At 44.1% G+C, this 23,927-nt stretch overlaps 2 protein-coding genes across 5 annotated transcripts in view; one reads left to right on the top strand and one right to left on the bottom strand.

Annotated features, from left to right (window-relative positions):
- The window catches only part of LOC140420028 (uncharacterized), a 77,719-nt gene that overhangs the window by 22,464 nt on the left and 31,328 nt on the right, over positions 1 to 23,927 (top strand). The gene's annotated exons all lie outside the window — the stretch shown is intronic.
- LOC140420027 (uncharacterized) lies at positions 50 to 22,273 on the bottom strand. 4 transcript variants are annotated; one of them, XR_011946146.1, is made up of 2 exons: positions 22,009 to 22,273; positions 50 to 1,233 (listed from the first exon to the last, which is right to left on the bottom strand). XR_011946146.1 is itself a non-coding variant. In XM_072504047.1 (2 exons), exon 2 carries the CDS (start codon positions 19,803 to 19,805, stop codon positions 18,795 to 18,797), a length of 1,011 nt encoding a protein of 336 aa, XP_072360148.1. In that variant the 5' UTR covers positions 19,806 to 20,162; positions 22,009 to 22,273; the 3' UTR covers positions 13,005 to 18,794. The 4 variants fall into 4 exon arrangements, 2 of the variants coding, with proteins under 2 accessions (XP_072360148.1, XP_072360149.1); XR_011946147.1 differs by lacking the exon at positions 50 to 1,233 and adding an exon at positions 12,515 to 12,770; XM_072504047.1 differs by lacking the exon at positions 50 to 1,233 and adding an exon at positions 13,005 to 20,162.

The raw sequence follows: 23,927 nt of genomic DNA, 5'->3' as shown, positions 1-23,927 counted from the left end.
GAAAGAATGATTCTCTCCAGGAGTGGTCACATGAAGAAATAGAACTTGGTTATTTTTAAAATAAAATTTTATTATGGCGACAATATTAAACATTTTAACATCACACCCAAAAACAACAGCTTACAATCACCCACTTAAACACTACTACTCAATCTCCCATTAAACAACAGGAATAGAAAGATACAGCTCTCAATCTATCTTACTGTGGGAATTGTGGACCTAGAATTCAACTCCTCTCTCCAAATCTTTCTCCAAAAACTGCTCTCTAAAGATTTTTAAAATGTCTTTCTGCCTTCCTTGGTTCACCCAGCAATGACCTCATCTCCCCAAGCTGGAAAACAAATGACCCCTGTTGGCTGCAAAGTACAGTAATTCCACAAGTACTTTCCCAGTCAAACCACAGTCCAATAGCCCAGACTGAAAAAAACATTCCTTTGTCAATTTCATCTTCTGACTACTGAAAACACCCACGCCCTGCAAAACAGAATCCTTCTTTAAAATAAAAACAGGACCACTGCAGTGAATCACACTTTAACCCGATGTTTTTAACCCTTAAATTGCCCAATACATTTATGATCGAAATTTTCCTAAAATCTTCCAATTGTCACACCTCCCCCTTTAAAAAAAATGAACCAGCTATGTATGCAGATGGCTTTATTTTTCTAAAAACGTTTTAACTTTAAACATTTCTTATGATTACATGCAACTTATACTCTATAATAACATTTTACATTTTTCAACAGGCTAACCTACACATGAGAAGAGTCTTCTCACATGTCACAGTCATTAGCATAAATTTAACCACTACTTCGAGCGAGAGAGATTTCAAAGATCAGGGTGGCCTCCCAAGATTACACAAGAAAAGCTTCATCAACAATTCAGTGATAAATGCGCAGAATGGTTAGCACTGCTGCCTCACCGCGCCGAGGTCCCAGGTTCGATCCTGGCCCTGGGTTACTGTCCGTGTGGAGTTTGCACATTCTCCCCGTGTCTGCGTGGGTCTCACCCCCACAACCCAAAGATGTGCAAGATAGGTGGATTGGCCATGCTAATTTGCCCCTTAATTAGAAAAAATAATTGGATACTCTAAATTAAAAAAAAAACAATTTGGTGATATGTCGTTGCCTGGCTCTGAGAGCAGAATTCTTCACTTGATGGTAAGACAGGTTGCTATCGATGCTGCAGCATTCATCATCTGTTCTTCACATTTATCAGCTGCTTTGTATTCTGTGTCTGTTGAGGATAGCCAAAAATAATGGGTAAGTGCTGGTGCATTTGGACAGTGCAAAACAACAGTCATTGCATGCAAACGTTTGCTGAACATTCTGGCTACATTTGTACAAGCTCTTCAGCCTCCACTACAGACGATGCTCTCTATAAAACTGTGAGACAGCTCCAGTCCTGACCAGATACTAGTATAATCACCTCTTGTGTCACTACCGGTGTGGCATGGTAGCACAGTGGTTAGCACTGTTGCATCACAGCACCAGGGACCCAGGTTCGATTCCCAGCTTGGGTCACTGTCTGCGGATCTGCACATTCTCCCCATTGAACCAACTTGCTTGAACTAAAATTATCCACTTCATCCACCACCTGCTCTTGTTTTTACCAACCATCTGATCAAACATGTTTTCTGACAACTGAACCTCAGCCTCCCTATTGGCACTCCTCAAATTATCTTCCTCCTGTCTTAACTAGTGGTTTTGTGATCTGATTACCACACAATCAGGAAACACTCCTGGATCTATTTCTTGCAACATCTCAGTTCCACTTTCCACTGGCTTTTCAACCATAGTAGATTGCACTCCCACCTGTGATCCAGGTATATTATTATCTAGGATAAATCTTATCCTAAAAAGGTAATTTTTCTTTTACTCCTACTACCACTTCACCACTTTTCACTGAACTCTCTCACCATACCTTACATAGTGCCACACTACTGCTCTCACCACTAAATAATAATACTAATCGTTTATTGTCACAAGTAGGCTTCAATTAAGTTACTGTGAAAAGCCCCTAGTTGCCACATTCCGGCACCTGTTCGGGGAGGCCGGTACAGGAATTCAACGCGTGCTGCTGGCATTGTTCTGCATTACAAGCCAGCTATTTAGCCCACTGTGCTAAACCAACCCCTAATTCCACAAATGACCACATTTTCTGCCAAAACTCCTCCCAAACCATTTCTCACCATTAAAGATTGACTTGCTCAAATATATTCAGAACAACCTGGAAATCAACGACACAGGTGAGATTTCGGCAGTGGTGCCTGGGAGGCAATGAAGGCGGTGGTTAGAGGGGAGCTGATCTCAATACGGGCCCACAGAGAGAAGGCCGACAGAGCAAGAGACGGACGGACTGATAAAGGAGATACTGCAGGTCGACAGGAGGTATGCGGAGAACTCAGAGGCAGGACTTCTAAGGGAGCAACGGAGGCTACAGGCGGAGTTCAGCTTGTTAACTACAGGGAAGGTGATGGAGCAGCTGAGGAATGTGAGGGGGCAATATATGTACATGGTGAGAAGGCCAGCAGAATGCTTGCACAGCAGCTTAGAAAGAGGGAGGCAGCCAGGAAGAGAGGGAAAGTAAAGGATGGGGACGGGAACCTGACCGGAGACTCAGCAGGGGTGAATAAGGTGTTCAAGGAGTTTTACAGCAAGTTGTATGGGTCGGAATCCCCAGCTGGGCCAGAGGGGATGAGGCACTTTTTAGGGGGGGCTGAAGTTCCCTAAGGTGGAATGGGGGTTTGGAGAAGGGCTGGGGTCCCCGATTGGGTTGGAGGAAATAGCAGAGGGACTGAAGGCCATGCAGTCGGGTAAAGCCCCGGGGCCAGACGGGTACCCAGTGGAGTTCTGTAAAAAGTTCTCTGGGATATTGGGGTCGCTGTTGATGAGGACATACGAGGCAAGGGAACCTGGGGTGCTTCCCCTAGACGATGTCACAGGCCACTATCTCATTGATCCTGAAGCGGGACAAAGACTCAGAGCTATGCGGAACCTATAGGTCATCCTACTAAATGTGGACGCCAAACTGCTGGCCAAAATCTTGTCCTCTAGGATTGAAGACTGCGTTCCGGCCGTGGTCGCGGAGGACCAGACGGGATTTGTTGTGGGTAGGCAGTTGGCGGCCAACATAAGAAGGTTGTTAAATATGATTATGATGCACCCAGAAGGTAGGGACGTGAAGGTAGTGGTCGCAATGGATGCAGAGAAGGCATTTGATTGGGTGGAATGGGAATATCTGAGGGAGGTCCTGGGGTGGTTTGGATTAGGGCAGGACTTTATTGACTGGGTCAGGCAGTTGTATCAGGCTCCTGTTGCGAACTACGGATGGACAGGTCAACATCGGACTATGTCAGGCTGCATCGGGGACGGGACAGGGATGCCCACTCCTGTTCGCGTTGGCCATAGAGCTGCTGGCAATTGCACTGAGAGCCTCAAGGGGCTGGTCCGGGGGGGAGTGGAACACAGAGTCTCGCTATATGCAGGCGACCTGGTCCTATATGTTTCAGACCCACTAGAGGGGATGAAAGAAATTATGAGGATTCTGGGGGAATTTGGCCAGTTTTCGGGTTATAAATTGAATATGGGGAAAAGTGAGGTGTTTGTGATCCAGGCAAAGGTCAGGAGACGTGATGGGGGAGCTGCCGTTTTGGGTGGTAGGGGGAAGCTTTCGATACCTAGGCATTCAGGTGGCGCGGGAATGGGAACGGCTACACAAGTTAAATTGATTGATTAGTAGACCAAATGAAGGACGATTTCCGAAGGTGGGATGTGCTTCCGTTGTCACTAGCTGGGATAGTGCAGACAATGAAAATGACGGTCCTCCCGAGATTCCTGTTTGTGTTTCAGTGTCTCCCCATCTTTATTTCATGGTCCTTCTTTAAATGGGTCAATAGGGTGATCACTGGCTTTGTATGGGTGGGTAAAACCCCGGGAGTAAAAAAGGGGATGCTTGAGCGGAGCTGGGGGAAGGGCGGGCTGGTGCTGCTGAACTTTAGTAATTATTATTGGGCGGCGACTGTAGCCATGATCAGGAAATGGGTGGTGGGGGGAGGGTCAGTATGGGAGCGTGTGGAGGCGGCATCATGCAACGGCATCAGTTTGGGGGCATTGATAACGGCGCCAAAGAGGAGGTAGAAGCTGCAAAACAAAGAATGGTTCTTATTTCTGAAAGTAACCATTTGCAAGAAAAGAGAGCATGTAAAGCATGAGGGGTTGAAGAGGGTTTATTGATTAAAAATGAACCAAATATTTCCCTCAGCATTGACAATAGTGCTTGTAGTTTAACTGTAGGAAATCTTTGAAATATGGATAAACATTCATTGGACAATCAGAAAAGACTGACTACATAACGCGAGCTTTCAGAGCACAGCTCCTTCATCAGGTGATGAAGGAGCTGTGCTCCGAAAGCTAGTGATTCAAAACAAACATGTTGGACTTTAATCTGGTGTTGTAAGACTTCTTACTGAGCCCACTCCAGTCCAATGCTGGCATCTCCACATCATTACATTACACGAGACACAGAAAGGGGCATATGTCATAAAGATGCTGAAAGAGTATGAATAGAATTGAATGGAAATACCAAGCAGCACTCGGTTAACAAATCATGAAGTAAACATCAGAAATTCTAATAAAGCCACATCCTCCTCAGTTAGAAACTGAAATAAAATGCACGTTGAATATGTAGCGGAAACAACCAAAAATGCAGTGATCCACAGAACGCCAAGTAGAGTTTGACAGATTGACGGCCATGTTGGTGAGCGAACCAATGCTGGCCATCCCAGACATTTCCAGATCATTTAAAATGGCCACAAATGCCAGTGACCTGGGAGTAGAGGCAGTGCTACTACAGGACAACAATGCAGGAATAAAGAGGCCAGGGAGGTATTTTTAGGAAAAAAATCAGTCTGTGCCAAAGAAAGTATTCCAACATTGAAGAGGCAGCCTTGGCCTTGCTACTAACCCTTCAGCACTTCGTAGTACATGTCCAACATGACAATCAGCAAAGCATAGTTTACACAGACCATAATCTACTTGCATTTGTAGAGAAGTTTAAAACCTGGGACGCAAGATTATTCCATTGGAGTTTATTATGACAACAGTTCAATGTTACAATTGTACATATTCCTGGAATGGATAATGTGATTGCAGATGCTTTGTCATGGGTTTAAGGGCTGACTAGTTACCAATATAAAGACTAGGAAGGGAACTTGTATAATGGGATGGATTGGACGTTTGTGATTTATGTCTTGCATACCTCATAATGAAACGTCCGATTGATTGTTTTGATGTTGCCAATGAATTGGCCCAAAAAGCTGTGATCTGCCCAGAAACAGGTGGTGATTGGATATTTACATAGATTTACATAGAATTTACAGTGCAGAAGGAGGCCATTCGGCCCATCGAGTCTGCACCGGCTCTTGGATAGAGCACCCTACACAAGGTCAACACCTCCACCTTATCCCCAGTAACCCCACCCAACACTAAGGGCAATTTTGGACACTAAGGGCAATTTTTCATGGCCAATCCACCTAACCTGCACATCTTTGGACTGTGGGAGGAAACCGGAGCACCCGGAGGAAACCCACGCACACACGGGGAGGATGTGCAGACTCCGCACAGACAGTGACCCAAGCCGGAATCGAACCTGGGACCCTGGAGCTGTGAAGCAATTGTGCTATCCACAATGCTACCGTGCTGCCCCAAAATTATTCCATTGGAATTCTTTTCTGAGTCCCAAGATATCAGTTTGGTATCAGTTTTGACTCTGGCAGCACGCTGATACATCTAACTCTCTCCAACAAGATCCAGCTAACTCTCCCCAGAAGGCCACTGTGAGGGCTGACTCTCTCTCCAGAAAGCTTGGTGGGTGCTGTATTCCTGAGACTACAGGGGGCGAAAGACAAACTACAAACTGAAAGCAAAGTTTGATGTGAACGAAGATGCCTCTCCAGAAAAGTTTTAACTACTGCATTTTTAAAGTAGAGAGTACCTGAATGAATAAATCTCCAAAGAAGATCATTACAGACTGCAAACCAAATACTTTAATCTGCAAGCTTGTTGTGAAGAAAGGCTTTCCTCCAATTTTGATTTTATTTTTACCCCTTTCCATCCCTCTGTGGTTGTCTGTAATGTGTGTGTGTATATAAAGGGTGGGGCAGGTTGACTTGCATATTAGGTATTTACTTGTAGTTAATCAGTTGCATATACTGCATATTTTATGATAGTTCTTGTTATAAATAAACAGTAATCATGTTTACATTTTCTAAGTATCCTGCTGTAACCTCCTTAATAATGGATTCTCGTACTTTCCCTGTCACACATGTTAGGCTAACTAGCCTATACTTTCCTGCTTTCTGCCTCCCTCCTTTCTGGGATAGAGGTGTTACATTCTCTTTTTTCCAATCCACTGGGACCGTTCCAGAATCGAAGGCATTTTGTGGGATTATAACCTATGCATCTACTCTCTTTGTCACCACTTCTTTTAAAACCCAAGGATGCAATTTCTATCTTCAAATCCACCCATCTGATAAATGAGTTTACAAACGTCATTGCTGTCAGTACATGATAGAAATTAAGAACAGACAATTCTGTCTCCTATCCTCCCACCAGGATTTCTCCTCCTGCTTATCCCCAATTCTTCTCCCCTGAAGGTGCTGACTCTCGGGTTCAGTTTCAGACTGACTTATTGCCCTCCCCAATATGTCACCCATGTGTCTAAATCTTTACACCTAGAGTTAACAAACTGTTTTGCTAAGGAGGGCTCGCAATCAAATCCAGTGACTACCCACGTGTACTTTGTATCAGTGTGGGGTCACTACCCTCCCACCCCTACTTTTCACCCAGGAGTTTGGAGACTGGGCTTTGGATGAGTAATGGCGGCCGCACCTCCCACAAACCCCAGCGCTGGTGCAAGAGGGAGGGGAAGCTGCGCATGTGCAGAGTTCTGCCCCCCCCCCCCCCCCCTGAACTTCCTGCTACGATATCGACCAATAGGAAAAGTTGGAGGATAGAAGGACTCTGATCCTAAGCTAATCAGAGGGCGGACTTTGTGTGAATGAAGATTGAGCTTCACACAGACTGAAACGGCCTCCTGTCTCCAATATCTATGAGTAAAACACTTAATTTTCTCCCCCTTTCTATTTCTTATCTCATTCTGACCTTCAATTGGCAACTCGCAGCAACTGAAGGGAAAGGAACTGAATCCAGGGAGGGTGCAGACTCTGGAAAGGTTGGCCCAGGTCTCTCTCTCTCTCTCTTAAAGTTTTAGTGTGGTATAATTCACACCTCTTTAACCTGGGGTTACCCCATCTCTGGATCTGTAAAGATTTAATCACCTGCTAATGGTCGCATTCCTAGCATTGTTTGGCATCTTTGAATGTGTCTATATATGTGTTTCTGGAACATACTTCTTCATTCACCTGAGGAAGGAGCAGCGCTCTGAAAGCTAGTGACATCGAAACAAACCTGTTGGACTTTAACCTGGTGTTGTAAGACTTCTTACTGTGCTCACCCCAGTCCAACGCCGGCATCTCCACATCGTCTCTTAAAGACATTTGCTCCCTCAGCTTGACACATTACGACACATGGATTCCATTCAGCAGCCCAATCCATGCTGACTGTAGAGAAAGCAAATCAGTCCTATCCCCCTCAATATCTCCGTGACTCTGCCAGTTTATTTCCTCACACTTTTATTTTGAAATGATGATCATCTGTGCTTCCTCCACCCTTATAGGCAGCGAGTTGCAGATCTCTCACATCTCACTGTTGAAATAACTATCTCCTTCACAGCCCCATCAGTCTCCCCTCTTGTAATCAAGTCCTATATATTACACACATTTTTAGTGCGGTATTATTGAGTGTTTACTGGGAAAAGCAGAGCGAGAATGGAGGGAGAATGTGCCAATGGAGATTTACAGCTTTTGGGGAACAAGAGAGGAAAGAATGTTCCATAGCAACTAGAATTGTCTGTTCTGAATTTCTATCCTGCACTGACAGTGATGTCTTTTGTAAACAGTTTTTACAGAATATTAGAAGAGGACGAATTCCAGTCAGATATCTCAGCCACCACGACACAATCTGACAGAGTCACTCGATTCTTTGGGGCTGAATATTATCAGACTTTGAATCTAGAAGAAGAAAAGTTTGTCTCCTCTGTTGGCTTCAAAGGATTTTCAGCAACTTTGCAACCTGAAAAGCACAGAGACACACACACCCAGTGCAGATATTGAATGAGCTTACACCAGCTACTCAGCCCAAAGAAACATCGCACCATTCAAGGAGGGGAAAATCCATACACGTGTTCGCTGTGAAGACAAGGTTTCAGCTGATCATCGGATCTGGAGAGAGACACATACTGCATGGAGCAACCATGGAAATGTGGGGACTGTGGCAAGAGATTCAAATAGGGGATTTTCCCCTCTCTGAATGGTGCGATGTTTCTTTGGGCTAAATCGCTGGCTTTGAAAGCAGACCAAGGCAGGCCGGCAGCACGGTTCGATTCCCGTAACAGCCTCCCCGAACAGGCGCCGGAATGTGGCGACTAGGGGCTTTTCACAGTAACTTCATTTGAAGCCTACTTGTGACAATTAGCAATTTTCATTTCATTTTTTCATTTCAAATACCCATCACATCTGGAGGCTCATCGCCGCAGTCACACTGGGGAGAATATTCATCTCATTTATCCACCTTGCAGTCCCATCAGCCAATTCACACTGGGAGAGGCCGTTCACTTGCCTTGAGTGTGGGCAGGGATTTACTCAGTCATCCAACCTACTGAGACATCAGCGAATTCACACTGGGGAGAGACCATTCACCTGCCCTGAGTGTGGGAAGGGATTCAGTAATTCATCAGACCTGCATAAACACCAGCGAATCCACACTGGGGAGAGACCATTCACCTGCTCCGAGTTTGGGAAGGGATTCAGTAATTCGTCAGACCCGTATAAACACCAGTGGGTTCACACTGGGGAGACACCATTCACTTGCTCTCAGTGTGGAAAGAGATTCAGTAATTCATCAGACCTGTATAAACATGAGCAAATTCACACTGGGGAAAGGCCATTCACTTGCTCTGAATGTGGGAAGGGATTCAGTGATTCATCTAAACTGCTGCGACACAAGCGAGTTCACACTGGGGATAGGCCGTTCACCTGCTCCGTGTGTGGTAAGGGAGTCGGTGCTTTACCGACTCGACTGACACACCAGCGAGTACACTCTGGGGAGAGGCCTTTCACCTGTTCTGAGTGTGAGAAGGCTTTCACTCATTCATGCAGCCTGCAGGAACACAGGCGAGTTCACACTGGGAGAGGCTTTTCTCCTGTTGTGTGGGACAGGATTCACTCGGTCTGCACACGTGCTGAGACACCAGTGCGTTCACACCGGGGAGAGGCCATTCACCTGCTCCGAGTGTGGAAAGGGATTCACTCAGTTACCACATCTGCAGACACATCAACGCGTTCACAAGTCATTACAAAGGTTGGATTCTGCTGTTTTTGCTGCTGTTAATCACATCCAGGACTGAGCCATGTTCATTCTGACACTTGGTGAAGTGGGAGCATCAGAGGGTTTCTTTCTGCTGGACTGGTCGGTCTCACGACTTTGCTTCCAGTGAGCTGATGCTCTTTGAGCCTGGGAGAGCACATTTCCACTGAAATGATCCACAAAAGCTGATGCAGGACATGTATTTTATCATGGATAGTAAATAGCGTTTTCCCCCCATTACAGGTAGATCTAAAATAAATACATGAAGAACTGGAAAAACACAGCAGGTCTGGCAGCATCTGTGGAGAGAAACAGTCAAAATTTCACGTCCAATGTAACTCCACTTCAGAACTAAAGAGAGGGAGAAATGTGATGAGTTTGAAGCTGGTGAGAAAGGGGGGAGGGTGTAAGATCTACACTTTCCTGTTATTGCGTATATTAAGTAACGCCGACCATGTAACTAACAATGCAGAATCTTGTCTATCCGTTTCAGGTGCCGAGTAATTTTATTTGGTATCTATTGATCGATTATAACAGAAATTCTTGTTACAGAATTTACAAGGTTCTCAGTTCAGCCCTTGCCTGCAAAAGACTATTTTGAGTCTCAGACTATCCTTAGTCACTTACAGAATGACTTGAATTCAAAATACAATAGCAATAATGGTTTCTTTGCTCAAAGCAAACAGCTGCGTAGGTTAGAAATAGAGATGGAAAATATGAAACAAAGATAATAGCTAGCTTCTTAGGCAAAACGTATAGGATGATTCTAGAACAGGAATAATACCATAAAACTATTACCTTTAAGGAATTTGTTATCAGTCTAAGCCAATCTATTCCTGCCCCTGTACTATGCCGATTGGTTTGGATGAGTCTTCAATACATTTGGTTCGATGATTGGGTTGTCAATCTTCAATATGCAACATTATCAGTCATGTTGCATCTTCAAATTCTTTAATGTGTGTTGGTATGCAAAATCTGTTCTTATCATTGCACTGGTCTGCGCTTTGCCTTATGATTCCTTCTTTCGGACAATGGAAGGCTTATATGAACTCTAATGTCAACTTGACCTTCATTAGTAATGTTGCACTTGCTCAACTCGTTGCAAGCTGTTCCTTGCGAACAGATATTCATTTTGCAGAAGTAAGCAATATCCATTTTGCAAAGGCAAGCAATATCCATTTTGCACAGTCATGATGGAATCTATTTTAAATTGTTTCTGATTGAGCTTTTTAAGTCAATTATTAATTCAACTTATTAATTAACCCTCTTTTAACTAAAAGAAATAGCTAGTTTCTTTCAGAGGGTCAGGTAGAACTAAAGGTAAAGTCAGGGATTGGTTGGGCGGTGGGTGAGATTAAATGTCAAAAATGTCCTGGAACAAAAGGCAAAGGGAGAGGTAATGATTGTGGTAAAGAATCAAAGCATTGGTCCAGAGTAAGTGTTAATGGCAGAATAAAGGACAACTCTGTTTGGAAGCAAAAAACATGTAAACAAGATGCAGACTGGCACTCGGCAAAAAAACAAATCAAAATGGAGGACAGAGTTCAGGGTCTGAAGTTGTTGAACTCAATGTTGAGTCCAGAAGGCTGTAAAGTGCCTCATCGGAAGATGAGGGGCTGTTGGTCCAGCTTGTTGGGCTTCTCCGGAACATTGCAGCAGGCCGAGGACAGAAATGTGAGCCTGAGAGCAAGGTGCTGAATTCTAATGGCAGCAAGCGGAAGGTTAGGGTCATGCTTGTGGACTGAGCGGAGGTTTCCACAAAGAGGGCAGGGAACAGGCTACAGATGAATTAAAGAGAAACCATTTGTGTCCAGAATATTGTGAATATCCTTTTACTCTGGTTGTCTATGATCCTCAAGTCATTTTCTGGACTTTTATTTCCCATGTTCTGCTTCATTAATAAACTTTTATCAGTAAACATTTGATTTTTCTGGACTTTTCATGATTAGATTGATGTCGTTCAGGGAAAATGGGTGAGAGGTTGACAGGCTCTTTAACAGAAAGTGAATTTCTCTAAGATAATTGGCAAAGGAGCCAAAGGGGGAGATTTTATTTTATTTTATTTATTGACACAGTGAGTTGTTCTGAGTGACTGATATAACAATTGGTTGGAGGCCCATTTCCCAGTCAGCCCTCCAGCACCTTCCTGTCTCTCTGTTAGTGTGACGCCCATCTGGTGCGCAGGCCCCGTTATTCTCAGCTAAATTCAGCCTCAGCTCCGTCGCCTGGCTGTCATTGACACGAGCAATAGAGACAGAAAGGTGCCCGAGGCTCGGATGGGAAGTCAAAACCTTTGGCTCTAAACCAACACTTTAAAATCTGTCCGTCAAATCCATGTTATTTATACTGGGGATTTTATTATTAGATTTAGGCACTGGAGGCAAAGGTGGGGTTTTTAAAGGGTAACTTTCCCTTTCTAACTTTGTATTGTATAGTATAACCCTTGGCTCATGGGCAGCTCTCTCACCTATGAGTCAAAAGGTTGTGGGTTCAAATCCCAGTCCAGGGACCCGAGGTCAAAATTCTATTCCAACATTCCTATTCCCGGCATTGAGGGACTGTTGCACTGTCAGAACAGTCTTCTTTCAAATAAGGTGCTAGACTGAGGCCCTGTCTGCCCCTCTCAGGTGGATGTAAAAGTTCCCACAGCCGCTATTTTGAAGAAGAGCAGGGGAGTTATCCCCGATGTCCGGGTCAATATTTATCCCTCAATCAATATAACTAAAAACACATCAACTGCTCATTATCACATTGCTGTGTGTGGGATCTTGCTCTGTGTAAATTGGCTGCTGTGTTTCCTACGTTACAACAGTGACTACACTTCAAAAGTACTTCATTGGCTGTAAAGCACTTTGCGACGTTCTGTGGCTGTGAAAGGCTCTATAGAAATGCATTTTTAAATTTATGTTTTCTGATCTTGTTATCTGGAACTTTATTGATTTCAGCCACACCGAACTTACCATTTAATAAATTCACTTTGGTTCAGACAAGGCAATTAAAGCATAGACAGAATTCTCTTGATATTAAATTTAAAAAGTTTATTCAAAGAAACTTTGATTTTTATAACTTCATATGGGTGATCAGTCTGTAGAAGCGTAAGAACCCTTTCTGGCTCCTTCTTTGACAGTAATTCTTGTGCAATTCAGCCTCGGGAGTCTGGCTCCTTCTTTGACAGTAATTTCCTTGGAACTCGGCCTCGGGAGTCTTCAGTACTTGGCCAGCAAGGAAGACCTTCAGAACCTCTACTTTTATCCCCAAAATGACCATTACCTCACGTCAGAGTTGGGCCTGTTGTAACATGAATTTTGGTCAATTTGGTCACTGGATTAATTTAATCGGATCCCCAATTACTGACTCCACCTTCTCTCATTATCTCAGACAGGAATACAAAAGAACTGATTCATACTATCCCTTCATCTGATTCTATACAATCCCTTATTAATACAGTTTCAAATGTTGAGGCTAATCAGAGCTTGAAGGTCTCTCTTGCCAGTACAGTTATCCTCATTGCACATTCTTTACATACACAACAATTAAGCTTTTAAATTTATACAGCAAATAAAACTCAGACTCTTACTGTAACTTACTGATTGATTATTTAATTGTTACTCACTTAAGGCTCATTACTTATTCAGCCATCTGTTACTAACTGGTAGCTAATTAATACAGTAATCTTTAATTAATACATTTGGTTAATACAATATCCACTGGTTGAAAAAGACTGTTTTATGGAAGACAATCACTTTCTTTCTTACTAACTTTGATTGGATTGAATAATGAGTCTTAGACTTGAGCCAGACTTTGGCAGGATATGATCTTCTGTAGCTTTACAAAATTCTGGAACAATTTGTTACTTTAAACAATTTTGCCTTATTCATCAGTTTCTAGAAACAGTTTCGTTTATCCAGAATGAATTTTTAAAATAAAGCTCCAGTCAGGATTCAGAGTTGAACATGGCTTCCTTAACCTTGTTACTTATAACAGTCAAGATGGACGAGTGACTGATTTTTAAAACTAAATATTATTAATGAGACATACCAGAACTTCTGACATTGCAACAGTGACTACACTTCAAAAATACTTCAAAGGCTGTAAAAAGCTTTAGGTGATTGTGTGGTCACGAAAGGTGCTATAGAAATAGATACAGAATCCCTTGAGTGCAGAAGGAGGCCATTTAGCAAATCGAGTTGGCACCGACTCTTCCAAAGAGCACTCTACCCATATCCACTCATCCATAACCTAGCCTGCACATCCCTGGTCACTGAGGGGCAATTTATCAGGGCAAATCCACCAAACCCATACATCTTTGGACTGTGGGAGGAAACCAGAGCACTTGGAGGAAACCCACACAGACACAGGAGGACGTCCAAACTCCACACAGACAGTGACCATGGCCAGAATCGAACATGGGCCCCTGGTGCTGTGAGGCAACAGGGCCAACCACTGTGCCACTCAAATAAATGTAATTTATTTTTAGAACTAGTCCCCAACCTTGGATATATCACACTCGGTCCATTCACAAAGATCATCAATAAAGACTGAGTCTTGATTTTGTGCAACAATCATGTCTTTCTTTCCATTGCAAATCCCCTGTGAAAATCCAAACACAGCGTATCGTGAAAGTATTTAAAACAGAACGAGTTGTTGTGATTTGGGATTCACTGCCTGACAAAGGTGCAGGAAGTAAATTCAACTGTAACTTTCAAAAGGGAACTGGACAGATTCTGTGGGAAAAGAAACTTGCCAGGCGATGGGACCAAATTGATTGTTCATTTAAAGAGCTAGCATGGGAATGGTGGGCTGAATGCCTCCTTCTGTACTCTCTGATTCTCTTTCACATTTGAAGAAAATGTTAGTCTTGAACAAGAGTTTGGCAATATTTGAGAAATACCTGAACCCCACTTCCTACGAGGGGGTAGAAGCAGAGATGATGGACTGTTTCCAAAAGGAAATTGGATGGGCTTTTGAGGGAAATAAACTGACAGGGATACGGGAATAGAACAGGGCAACCATTTGATCAATAGAAATCTACAAGTTGTGAATCTTTGGAATTCTCTACCCCAGAGGGCTGTGGGAGATCAGCCATTGAGTGTGTTTAAAGCAGAGACTGACAGATTTCTAAATCCCAGTAACACAAAGGGATATGGGGATAGTGTGGGGGAAAAGGCATTGAAGTGGATGATCAGCCATGATCGTACTGAATGGTGGAGCAGGCTCGACGGGCTGAATGGCCAACTCCTGCGCCTATGTTCCAATGATACAAAGATAGGTAGGAAAGTAAGTTGTGAAGACGACATAAGGAGGTTAAAAAGGTATATGTTAAATGAGTGGGACAAAATCTGGCAAATTGAGAATAAAGTGGAAAAATGTGAAAATTGTCAACTTTGGCAGGAAGAATAAAAAAGCTTATTATCTGAATGGTGAGGGATTGCAGAGCTCTGAGATTCAGAGGGATCTGGGTGTCCAAGAGCATGAATCACAAAAGGCGAGTATACACGTACAGCAAGTAATTAGGAAAGCTAATAGAATGTTATTGTTTATTGTGAGGGGAATTGAATACAAAAGTAGGGAGGTTAACCTTCCGTTATACAGGACATTGGTGAGACCACATCTGGAGCACTGTGTACAGTATTGCTCTCATTTAAGGAATGATGTCAATGTGTTGGAAGCAGTTCAGAGAAGGTTTACTGGACTCGTACCTGGAATTGGAGGCTGGTCATATGAGGAATGATTGGACAGGCTGGGCTTGTGTCCAATGGAGTTTAGGTGACTTGATTGAACCGTATAAGATCCTGAGGGGCCTCGACAGGGTGGATGTGGAAAGGATGTTTCCTCTTGTGGGAGAATCTAGAAATTAGAGTCACTTTAAAAGAAAGCGCTTTCCCCAACTGAGGAAGGAGCAGTGCTCCGAAAGCTAGTGATTCGAAACAAACCTATTGGACTTTAACCTGGTGTTGTCAGACTTCTTACTGTTTCCCATTTAAGGCAAAGGAGAGCTTTTTTTCTCTGAGGTTTGTGAGACTTTAGAACTCTTCCTCAAAGGGCAGTGGCAGCAGATTCTTTGACTATTTTAAAGGCAGAGCTGGATAGATTCTTGCCAAGCAAGGGGGTGAAAGGTTATTGGAGGGGGGGGGGGCAGCAGGAATAAGACCCAAATAAGACAATAAGAAATAGGAACAGCTGTTGGCCATTTGGCCCTTCGAGTCAGCTCCAACTTTCAATTGGATCATAGCTATCTGACATTTCTCGCGTCCACTTTCCGGCCCTTTCCCCATAATCGTTGATTCCCTCACTGATCAAGAATCTATCTCAGCATTAAATATAACAAGGACTCTGTCCCCACAGCTCTCACAGTTCCAAAGACTCTCAATCCTCAAGAGACAAAATTCCTCCTCATCTTAATCTTAAATTGACATCTCTTTATTCTGAGACTATGCCCTTTGATCCTAGATTCTCCCACGAGGGAAACATCCTCTCAGCATTTACCCTGTCAAGCCCCTTAAGAATCCTGTATGTTTCAATGAGATCACCTCTCAATCTTCTACATTCCAATGAGTAGAGTCTCAACCTGTTCAACCTTTGCTCCTAAGACAATCCCTCCATACCTGGGATCATCTGGGATGAACCTTCTCTGAGCCACCACCAATGAAATAACATCTTTTATTAAATAAAGGGACCAAAACTGCTCTCTGTTCTCCAGATGTGATCTCACCAGCACCTTGTACAGCTGCAGCAAGACTTCCCGACTCTTATACTCCATCCCCCTTGGAATCAGGGCCAACATTCCAATAGCCTTCCTGATTACCTGCTGCACCTGTCTGCTAGCTTTTTGTGTTTCGTGCACAAGTTCCCCAAGTCCCTTTGTGCTGCAGCTTTCTGCAGTTTTCCTCCAATTAAATAATACTGTTCTTTTGTTCTCCCTTCCAAAATGAACTTCACATTTTCCCACATTATACTCCAGCTGTTTTAGCTCACTGGGCTAAATAGCTGGCTTGTATTGCAGAACAAGGCAGCAGCGCGGGTTCAATTCCCATACCGGCCTCCCCGAACAGGCGCCGGAATGTGGCGACTAGGGGCTTTTCACAGTAACTTCATTGAAGCCTACTTGTGACAATAAACGATTATTTTTAACTTTTTGCCCACTTATGTAACCCCTCAATGTCCCGTTGCAAACTGTATCCCTCTCGCAACTTGCCTTTCCACCTATTTTTGTATCGTCTGCAAATTCGGCCTGATGAGGTACCTTGTTGAACACCGTCTAGAAATTCAAATACAACACACCTACTGGTTCCCCTCTCTCCACTTTAGTTGCGGCGTCCTCGAAGAATTCTGCTAAATTAATCAGACACAATTTTCTTGCATGAAGCCATGCTGACTCTGCTTGATTTTATTATGATTTTCCAAAAGTGTTGGTATTACTTCCTTACTAATTGATTTCAACATTTTTACAGTGATAAATGTTATTGTAATTGGTCTATAGTTTCCAACTTTTTCCCTCACTCCCTTTTTGACTAGCGGTGTCACATTGGCAGTTTCCCAAACCTCCAGTAACTTCTCCAGAATCCAAGGATTTTTGGAACATTACAATCAATGCGTCCACTTTCTCTGTAGTTATTTCTTTTAGGATCTCAGGATGCAGCCATCAGGTCCAGGGGATTTATCTGCCTTTAGCCCCATTAGTTTGCCTCAGACTGCTTCTCCAGTGATGGGATTTAATTCCTGCCCTGCATTCTTTCGTATTAGTGGGATGTTCCAATATCTTCCACAGTAAAGACTGATGCATAATATCTGTTTAGATCCTCTGCCAATTCTTTGTTTCCCATAACTAGCTCCCAGATTTATTTTCTAAGGGGCCTGTGTGGAGTTGAGGTGTCAATCAGATCAGCCGGGAATTTATTGAATGATGGGAGCAGGCTCGAGGGGCCGAGTGGCCTACTCCTGCTCCTAATTCATATGTTATCACATCCTTTATAATAGATTGTAGCATTTTCCCTCCTACTGATGTCAGGCTAATGGCTCTGTGGTTCCCCGTTTTCTCTCTCCCTCCTTAAATAGTGGGGTTACATTTACCACCTTCCAATTTGCAGGAACCATTCCAGAATCTAGAGCATTTTGAAAGACGATCATCAATATATCCACTGTCTCTACAGCCACCTCTTTCAACACTCTGGGATGTAGAGCATCAGCTTTTGAGAATATAATAATAATCACTTATTGTCACAAGTAGGCTTCAATTAAGTTAGTGAAAAGCCCCTCGTCGCCACATTCCGGCGGCTATTCGGGGAGGCCGGGACGGGAATAGAGCCTGTGCTGCTGGTATTGCATTTCAAGTCAGCTGTTTAGCCCACTGTGCTAAACCAGCCCAGTTTATTAACTTTCAACCACATTAATTTATCCAGGACTACTAATCTCGGTCAGTTTCTGTGGTCACTCGTCCCTTGGTTCCCTAGTGTTTGTGGGACAATTTCTGTATCTTCCTCCATGAAGACAGACACACATTGTTTAGTTTCTCTGCCATTTCCTTATTCCCCATTATAAACTCTCCTGTCTCTGCCTGGAATGGACCCACATTGGTCTTTGCTAATCTTTTCCTTTTCACATTCCTATCGGAGCTTTTCCAGTCGGTTTTTATGTTGTCTTGCCCATTTGCTCTCATATTCTGTTTTCTCGTTCTTTATCAGTTTCTTGGTCCTCCTTTGCTGAATTCTAAAACATGTTCCCAATCCTCAGGCTTACTAATATTTGGCCACTTTATGAGGTTCATCCTTTGATCTAATAGAATCTTTAACTTTTCTTGTAGCCACAGTTGCATCACCTTTCCAGTTCGATTTTTGTGTCTCAAAAGAATATTTTAGATAAATACGTAACAATTCCTTAACAGCTCGTGATTGCCTGTCTATCATCATACCTTTTATTCTAATTTCCCAATCCTTGCAGACAACTTGCTCCTCATACCTCAACAGTTTTCTTCTCTCAGAAACACTCAGATAAAGTTTTTAAACCATGTAACCACCAGAGCTCATCTTCATGGCAACGTGGCATGCATTGGGGTGCTCCAAACAGAAATAGGAAGGAAACATCTTCTAACTTCCAAACACCCTTTCATGCTTTGATCCTTGTGAAATTGGAAACCACGTATTCGCAACAAGGCTGAAAGAGCATCAGCCCACTGGAGGCAAAGTCGTGAGACCAGCAGTCCAGCAAAAAGAAACCGTCCGATCCACCCCATTGACCAACTGACAGATTCAATGAAATATAATCCTGAATGGATTTGAGAACAGAAATAATAACAGCAGAATTCAACCCCTATAATCACTTGTGAAATTGTTGGTGTCTCAGCAGGCGCCATGAATCATAAAATCCTGTCCCACACAGAGAGCAGGTGAATGGCCTCTCCCCAGTGTGAACTCGCTGATGTCTCTGCAGGTTGGATGACTGTCTAAATCCCTTCCTACACTGAGAGCAGGTGAATGGCTTCTCCCCAGTGTGAACTCGCTGGTGTGACTTCAGTTTGGATAACACAGTGAACCCCTTCTCACACTGAGAGCAGGTGAATGGCCTCTCCCCAGTGTGAATTTGCTGATGTTTCCGCAGGTTAGATGATTCACTGAATCCCTTCCCACACTGAGAGCAGGAGAATGGTCTCTCTCCAGTGTGGACTCGCTGATGTTTCCGCAGGTTAGATGAATCACTGAATCCCTTCCCACACTGAGAGCAGGTGAACGGCCTCTCCCCAGTGTGAACTCGCTGGTGACTCTGCAGGTGGGATAACTGAGTGAATGCCTTCCCACACGGCGAGCAGATGAATGGTTTCTCCCGAGGGCAAGTTTTCTGGTGTAACTCCAGGTGGGATAACTGAGTGAATCCCTTCCCACACTGACGGCAGGTTAAATGCCTCTCTCCAGTGTGAACTCGCTGGTGTGACTGCAGGTGCGATAACTGAGAGAATCCCTTCCCACACTGAGAGCAGTTGAATGGCCTCTCGCCAGTGTGAATTCGCTCATGTGTTCGTAGAGTGTATGACTGAATGAATCTCTTCCCACACTGAAAGCAGGTGAATGGCTTCTCCCCAGTGTGAACTCGCTGATGTTTCTGCAAGGTGGATGAATGTCTGAATCCCTTCCCACACTGAGAGCAGGTGAACGGCTTCTCCCCACTGTGAACTTGCTGGTGTCTCTGCAGGGTGCATGCACGACTGAATCCCTTCCCACACACAGAGCAGGTGAACGGACTCTCCCCAGTGTGAATGCGTCGATGAATCTCCAACAGAGAAGGGGCTCTGTATCCCTTCCCGCAGTCCCCACATTTCCACGGTTTCTCCATGCTTTGGGTCTCCTCGTGTCTGTCCAGGTCAGACAATCAGTTAAAGTCTTATTCACACACAGAACACATGTACGGTCTCTCCCTGCTTGAATGGTGCAATGTTTTTTTCAGACTGTGTAACTGGTTAAAGCTCTTTCCACATTCAGTGCTCTGGAACACTCATCGGGTGTGTGAGTCTCGGTGCTTTTCCAGTCACGCTGATGTTTAAAATCTTTTGAAGCTAATAGATCGGACAAACATTTCTCCTTCTAGATTGAAAGGCCGATAATATTCAGGCCCCAACAAATCGAGTGAATCTGACAGTTCTCAGACGTGATTTTTGAGATTTCCGCCTGTAATTCCTCCTCTTGTATTATCCTGGAAAAGGAATTATCACTGTCAGTACAGAATCATAGCATTTACAGTGCGGAAGGAGGCCATTCGGCCCATCGAGTCTGCAATGGCCCTTGAAAAGAGCACCCCACTTAAGCCCACACCTCCACCCCACCCTCGTAACCTCACCAAACCTTTTGGACACTAAAGGCAATCTAGCATGGCCAATCCACTTAACCTGCACATCCATACTCCCAGCGTATGTTGATCCACTGAAATTCGCACAATGCCACAACTGACCCACAGCATACAAGATCTCCCTGGCCTTACACTCATCCCTGGAGCATCTCGACAAGGACTCCTACGTCAGACTCCTATTGATTGACTACAGTTCTGCTTAAACACCATAATCTCAGCCAAGCTCATTTCAAAACTCCAAAACCTCGGACTTGCTCCTCCCTCTGTAACTGGAACCTTGACTTCCTAACCCATAGACACAATCAGTAAGGATAAACAACAACACCTCCTCCATGATAGTCCTCAATACTGGGGCCCCGCAAGGCTGCGTACTTAACCCTCCTACTATACTCGTTATACACACGTCACAAAATCCAGCTCCAACTCAATCTACAAGTTTGTTGATGACACGACCGTCGTGGATCGGATATCAAACACCGATGAGTCAGAGTAAAGGAGGGAGATAGAGAACCATGTGGCATGGTGTAATGATCTCTCCCTCACTGTCAGCAAAACTAAGGAGCTGGTCATTGACTTCAGGAAACAAAGGGTCGTACACACCCCTGTCTGCATTAATGGTGCGGAGGTGGAAATGATTTACAGCTTCAATTTCCGAGGTGTACACATGACCAACAACCTGCCCTGGTCGACACACAACGACGTTGCAACCAAGAAAGCACAACAGCGCCTATACATCCTCAGCAAACTAAGGAAATTTGTCACGTCCGCACTGACCCATACCAATTTTTACAGATGCACCACAGAAAGCATCCAATCTGGCTGCATCACAGCCTGATATGGTAACTGCTCGCCGAAGACCGTAAGAAACTACAGAGTCATGAACACGGCCCAGTCCATCATGCGAACACACCTCCCATCCATTGACTCTGTCTACAACTCCCGCAGCCTTGCGAAAGTGGGCAGCATAATCAAAGAACCTTCCCACCCTGGTCATTCTCTCTTCCAACCTCTTCCATTGGGCAAAAGATACAAAAGTCTTAAAACACGCACTTATAGATTCAAAAACAGCTTCTTCCCCATTGTTACCAGACACCTGAATGACCCTCTTATGAACGGAACTGATCTCTCCACGAATCTTCTCCACTGTGCAGCACTACAATTTATATGCTTCAGACAATGTCTATGTATTTACATTATGTATTTATCGTATGATCTATGTTTTTCATGTATGGAATGAGCTGTCTGCACTGTACGGAGAACAATACTTTTCACAATACCTCGGATCATGTGACAATAAATCTAGCTAAGGTACTACGTTACAAAACTAAAAATAATATTAAATGTAATTTATTACAGAACTGCAAATATATCTAATCTGTATCATGTAAGGACAAAAGACATATCTCTGTCCTATATTAACTTACTGTTGCCTTAAATGTCAGCCATGTCTTGGGAAAACCAGGCCTTAAATTGTGAACATTGGGAAAGAGATCATCCTTTTAGCCAGACAAATAAATGTGTCAAGCTGAGGGAACAAAGGATGTTTTGAGAGAGAGAGACCTGGGCCAACCTTTCCAGAGTCTGCACCCTCCCTGGATTCACTTCCTTTCCCTTCAGTTGCTGCAAGTCACCAATTGAAGGTCAGAATGAGAAAAGAAATGGAAAGGGGGAGTAAAGAACGTGTTTTACTCACAGATGTTGGAGACAGGAGGAAGTTTTAGTCCAACTTCCGTTTTGTGTCGCCACAATGGAGCCCTGCCTGAATCAGCCAATAGAAATCAGCTTCTCAGAGGTGACATCTCCTGGTTCCAGTGCGCAGGCTCGGCGCCCCTAATTGTTCCCCCTCCCCCGACACATCCTCGAGACAAGGTTTCCAGGCAACCGGCTGACGGCTTCGGCCAGAGCGAGAAGCCACTTGGTCATCTCCCCGGTCCGGGACTGCTCATGTCCAAGGGAGAAGGGAAGCTGCGCATGTGCAGTACAGAGCCCACCCATTGACCTTCCAGCTGACGTATTGACCAATGGAAACATTTGGGGGACCGGAAGGACTCTTGGCTTCCAGCCAGTCAGACGGCAGGTTTTGTGTGAATGGAGATTGAGCTTCACACAAACTGAAGCTCCCTCCTGTCTCCAACATCTGGGAGTACAACACTTTCGTTTCTCCCCCTTTCCATTTCTTTTCTCATTCTCACCTTCAATTGGTCACTTGCAGCAACTGAAGGGAAAGGAAGTGAATCCAGGGAGGGTGCCGACTCTGGAAAGCTTGGCCCAGGTCTCTCCCTCTCTCTTTCTTAAAGACATTGACATATTTTGCTCCCTCAGCTTGACACATTTATTTGTCTGACTAAAAGGATAGTCTCTTTCCTAATGTTCACAGTTAAAGGACTGGTTTCCCCTAGTCAATCAGACCCACACTGCCTGATTCCCAATCCAATGTATTTAAAGATCTCAGAAGCCCGACTCCAAACCTTAAATGTTGTTCTGATCCTGTCACTAACATTGTTTTGGAACTCACTAGCACCACCACATAGGCAGTCATCAACATGTGCCATAAAGATGCCCGAGAGTTTCCTGCCATGGTACCAATAAAGCACGGCAGCTTCTGCCTTCAAGTGGAGACAACCCGACTTGAACAAAACTGATCTGAGAAGTACGATACACTCTGAAACATCGTTCAAAACATAGACACACTTATTTAACTTCCAAAGTCTTCCATCTACATCTGGCACATTTTTAGGACGTTGCAGAAACACTGCCCTTGGGAAGGGATTCCCCAGCACAACTGCAGCTTTTATGTTTCTTGACTCACATTCCCAAGAAAATGTCGTGAAAAGGACCAAAGAAATTTCAAAATGACCTTTCCTGCTGTGGGCGAGTCCACTCTGACTTCTTGTCTCCGAAGGGTTTTTCAAATCCCTCAGCCACTAACCTCACCTTGGGCCTGATAAGTTGCATCCGGTTGGACCTTTTCTGTGCAGATCCATCGATGTCATGATGCTGGCTGACCCCTATCTGGGACCTCTGAACAAAAGCCAAACTCTCTCCAACTGCCTAACTCTTTCTGTTTAGCCTCCCGTACGGCTTTATCTCCTCATTTGTCGGCAGCAACAAACCCTCTCGGTCACGGGGACTTCAGCATTGCCCCCAAACATATCCTTGGTATAAAACTGACAATTCCCTGTGTGAAATGTTCCAGTTATTGAAATTACATCGAATAGAGATCAAAGAAACAGACCAGAAACAGATCGCTGAGGTTCTTTGGCAGTTCCAGTGGTCAGTGAGACTGAATTAAACACAGGTGGTATAAAGCAAACAATACTGTCCACGGAGATTTTCCTTTAATCAGAGCCGTCAGTGGATCTTGTTCCTAACACCAGGTTGTTGTGGAGTCCAGAGTTGGTGAAAGTTTGGGAATCTTTATTACAAACATGCAGGGAAATGCTTCAGCGAACTGAAGCATCTCAAGGAGTAGTTACAATAACATAATTTATACACAGTAGTTACAGCTGGCTAGGCTGTTTTGTCGGCAAGTTAGTGACAAAGTACAGGATCTAAAGGAAACAACTCGAAAACAGCTCACACTTATTGGCTATAGTGACTTCATCTCTCACA

Source organism: Scyliorhinus torazame, chromosome 5, assembly GCF_047496885.1.
Source record: "Scyliorhinus torazame isolate Kashiwa2021f chromosome 5, sScyTor2.1, whole genome shotgun sequence".
In the NCBI taxonomy this organism is placed as follows: Eukaryota; Metazoa; Chordata; class Chondrichthyes; order Carcharhiniformes; family Scyliorhinidae; genus Scyliorhinus; species Scyliorhinus torazame.
This window is presented reverse-complemented; position numbering and strand designations above follow the sequence as displayed.

Bases quoted from the DNA above. Each gene is read 5' to 3' on its own strand.
- LOC140420027 (XM_072504047.1), bottom strand. From the start codon at position 19,805: ATGGAGAAACCGTGGAAATGTGGGGACTGCGGGAAGGGATACAGAGCC.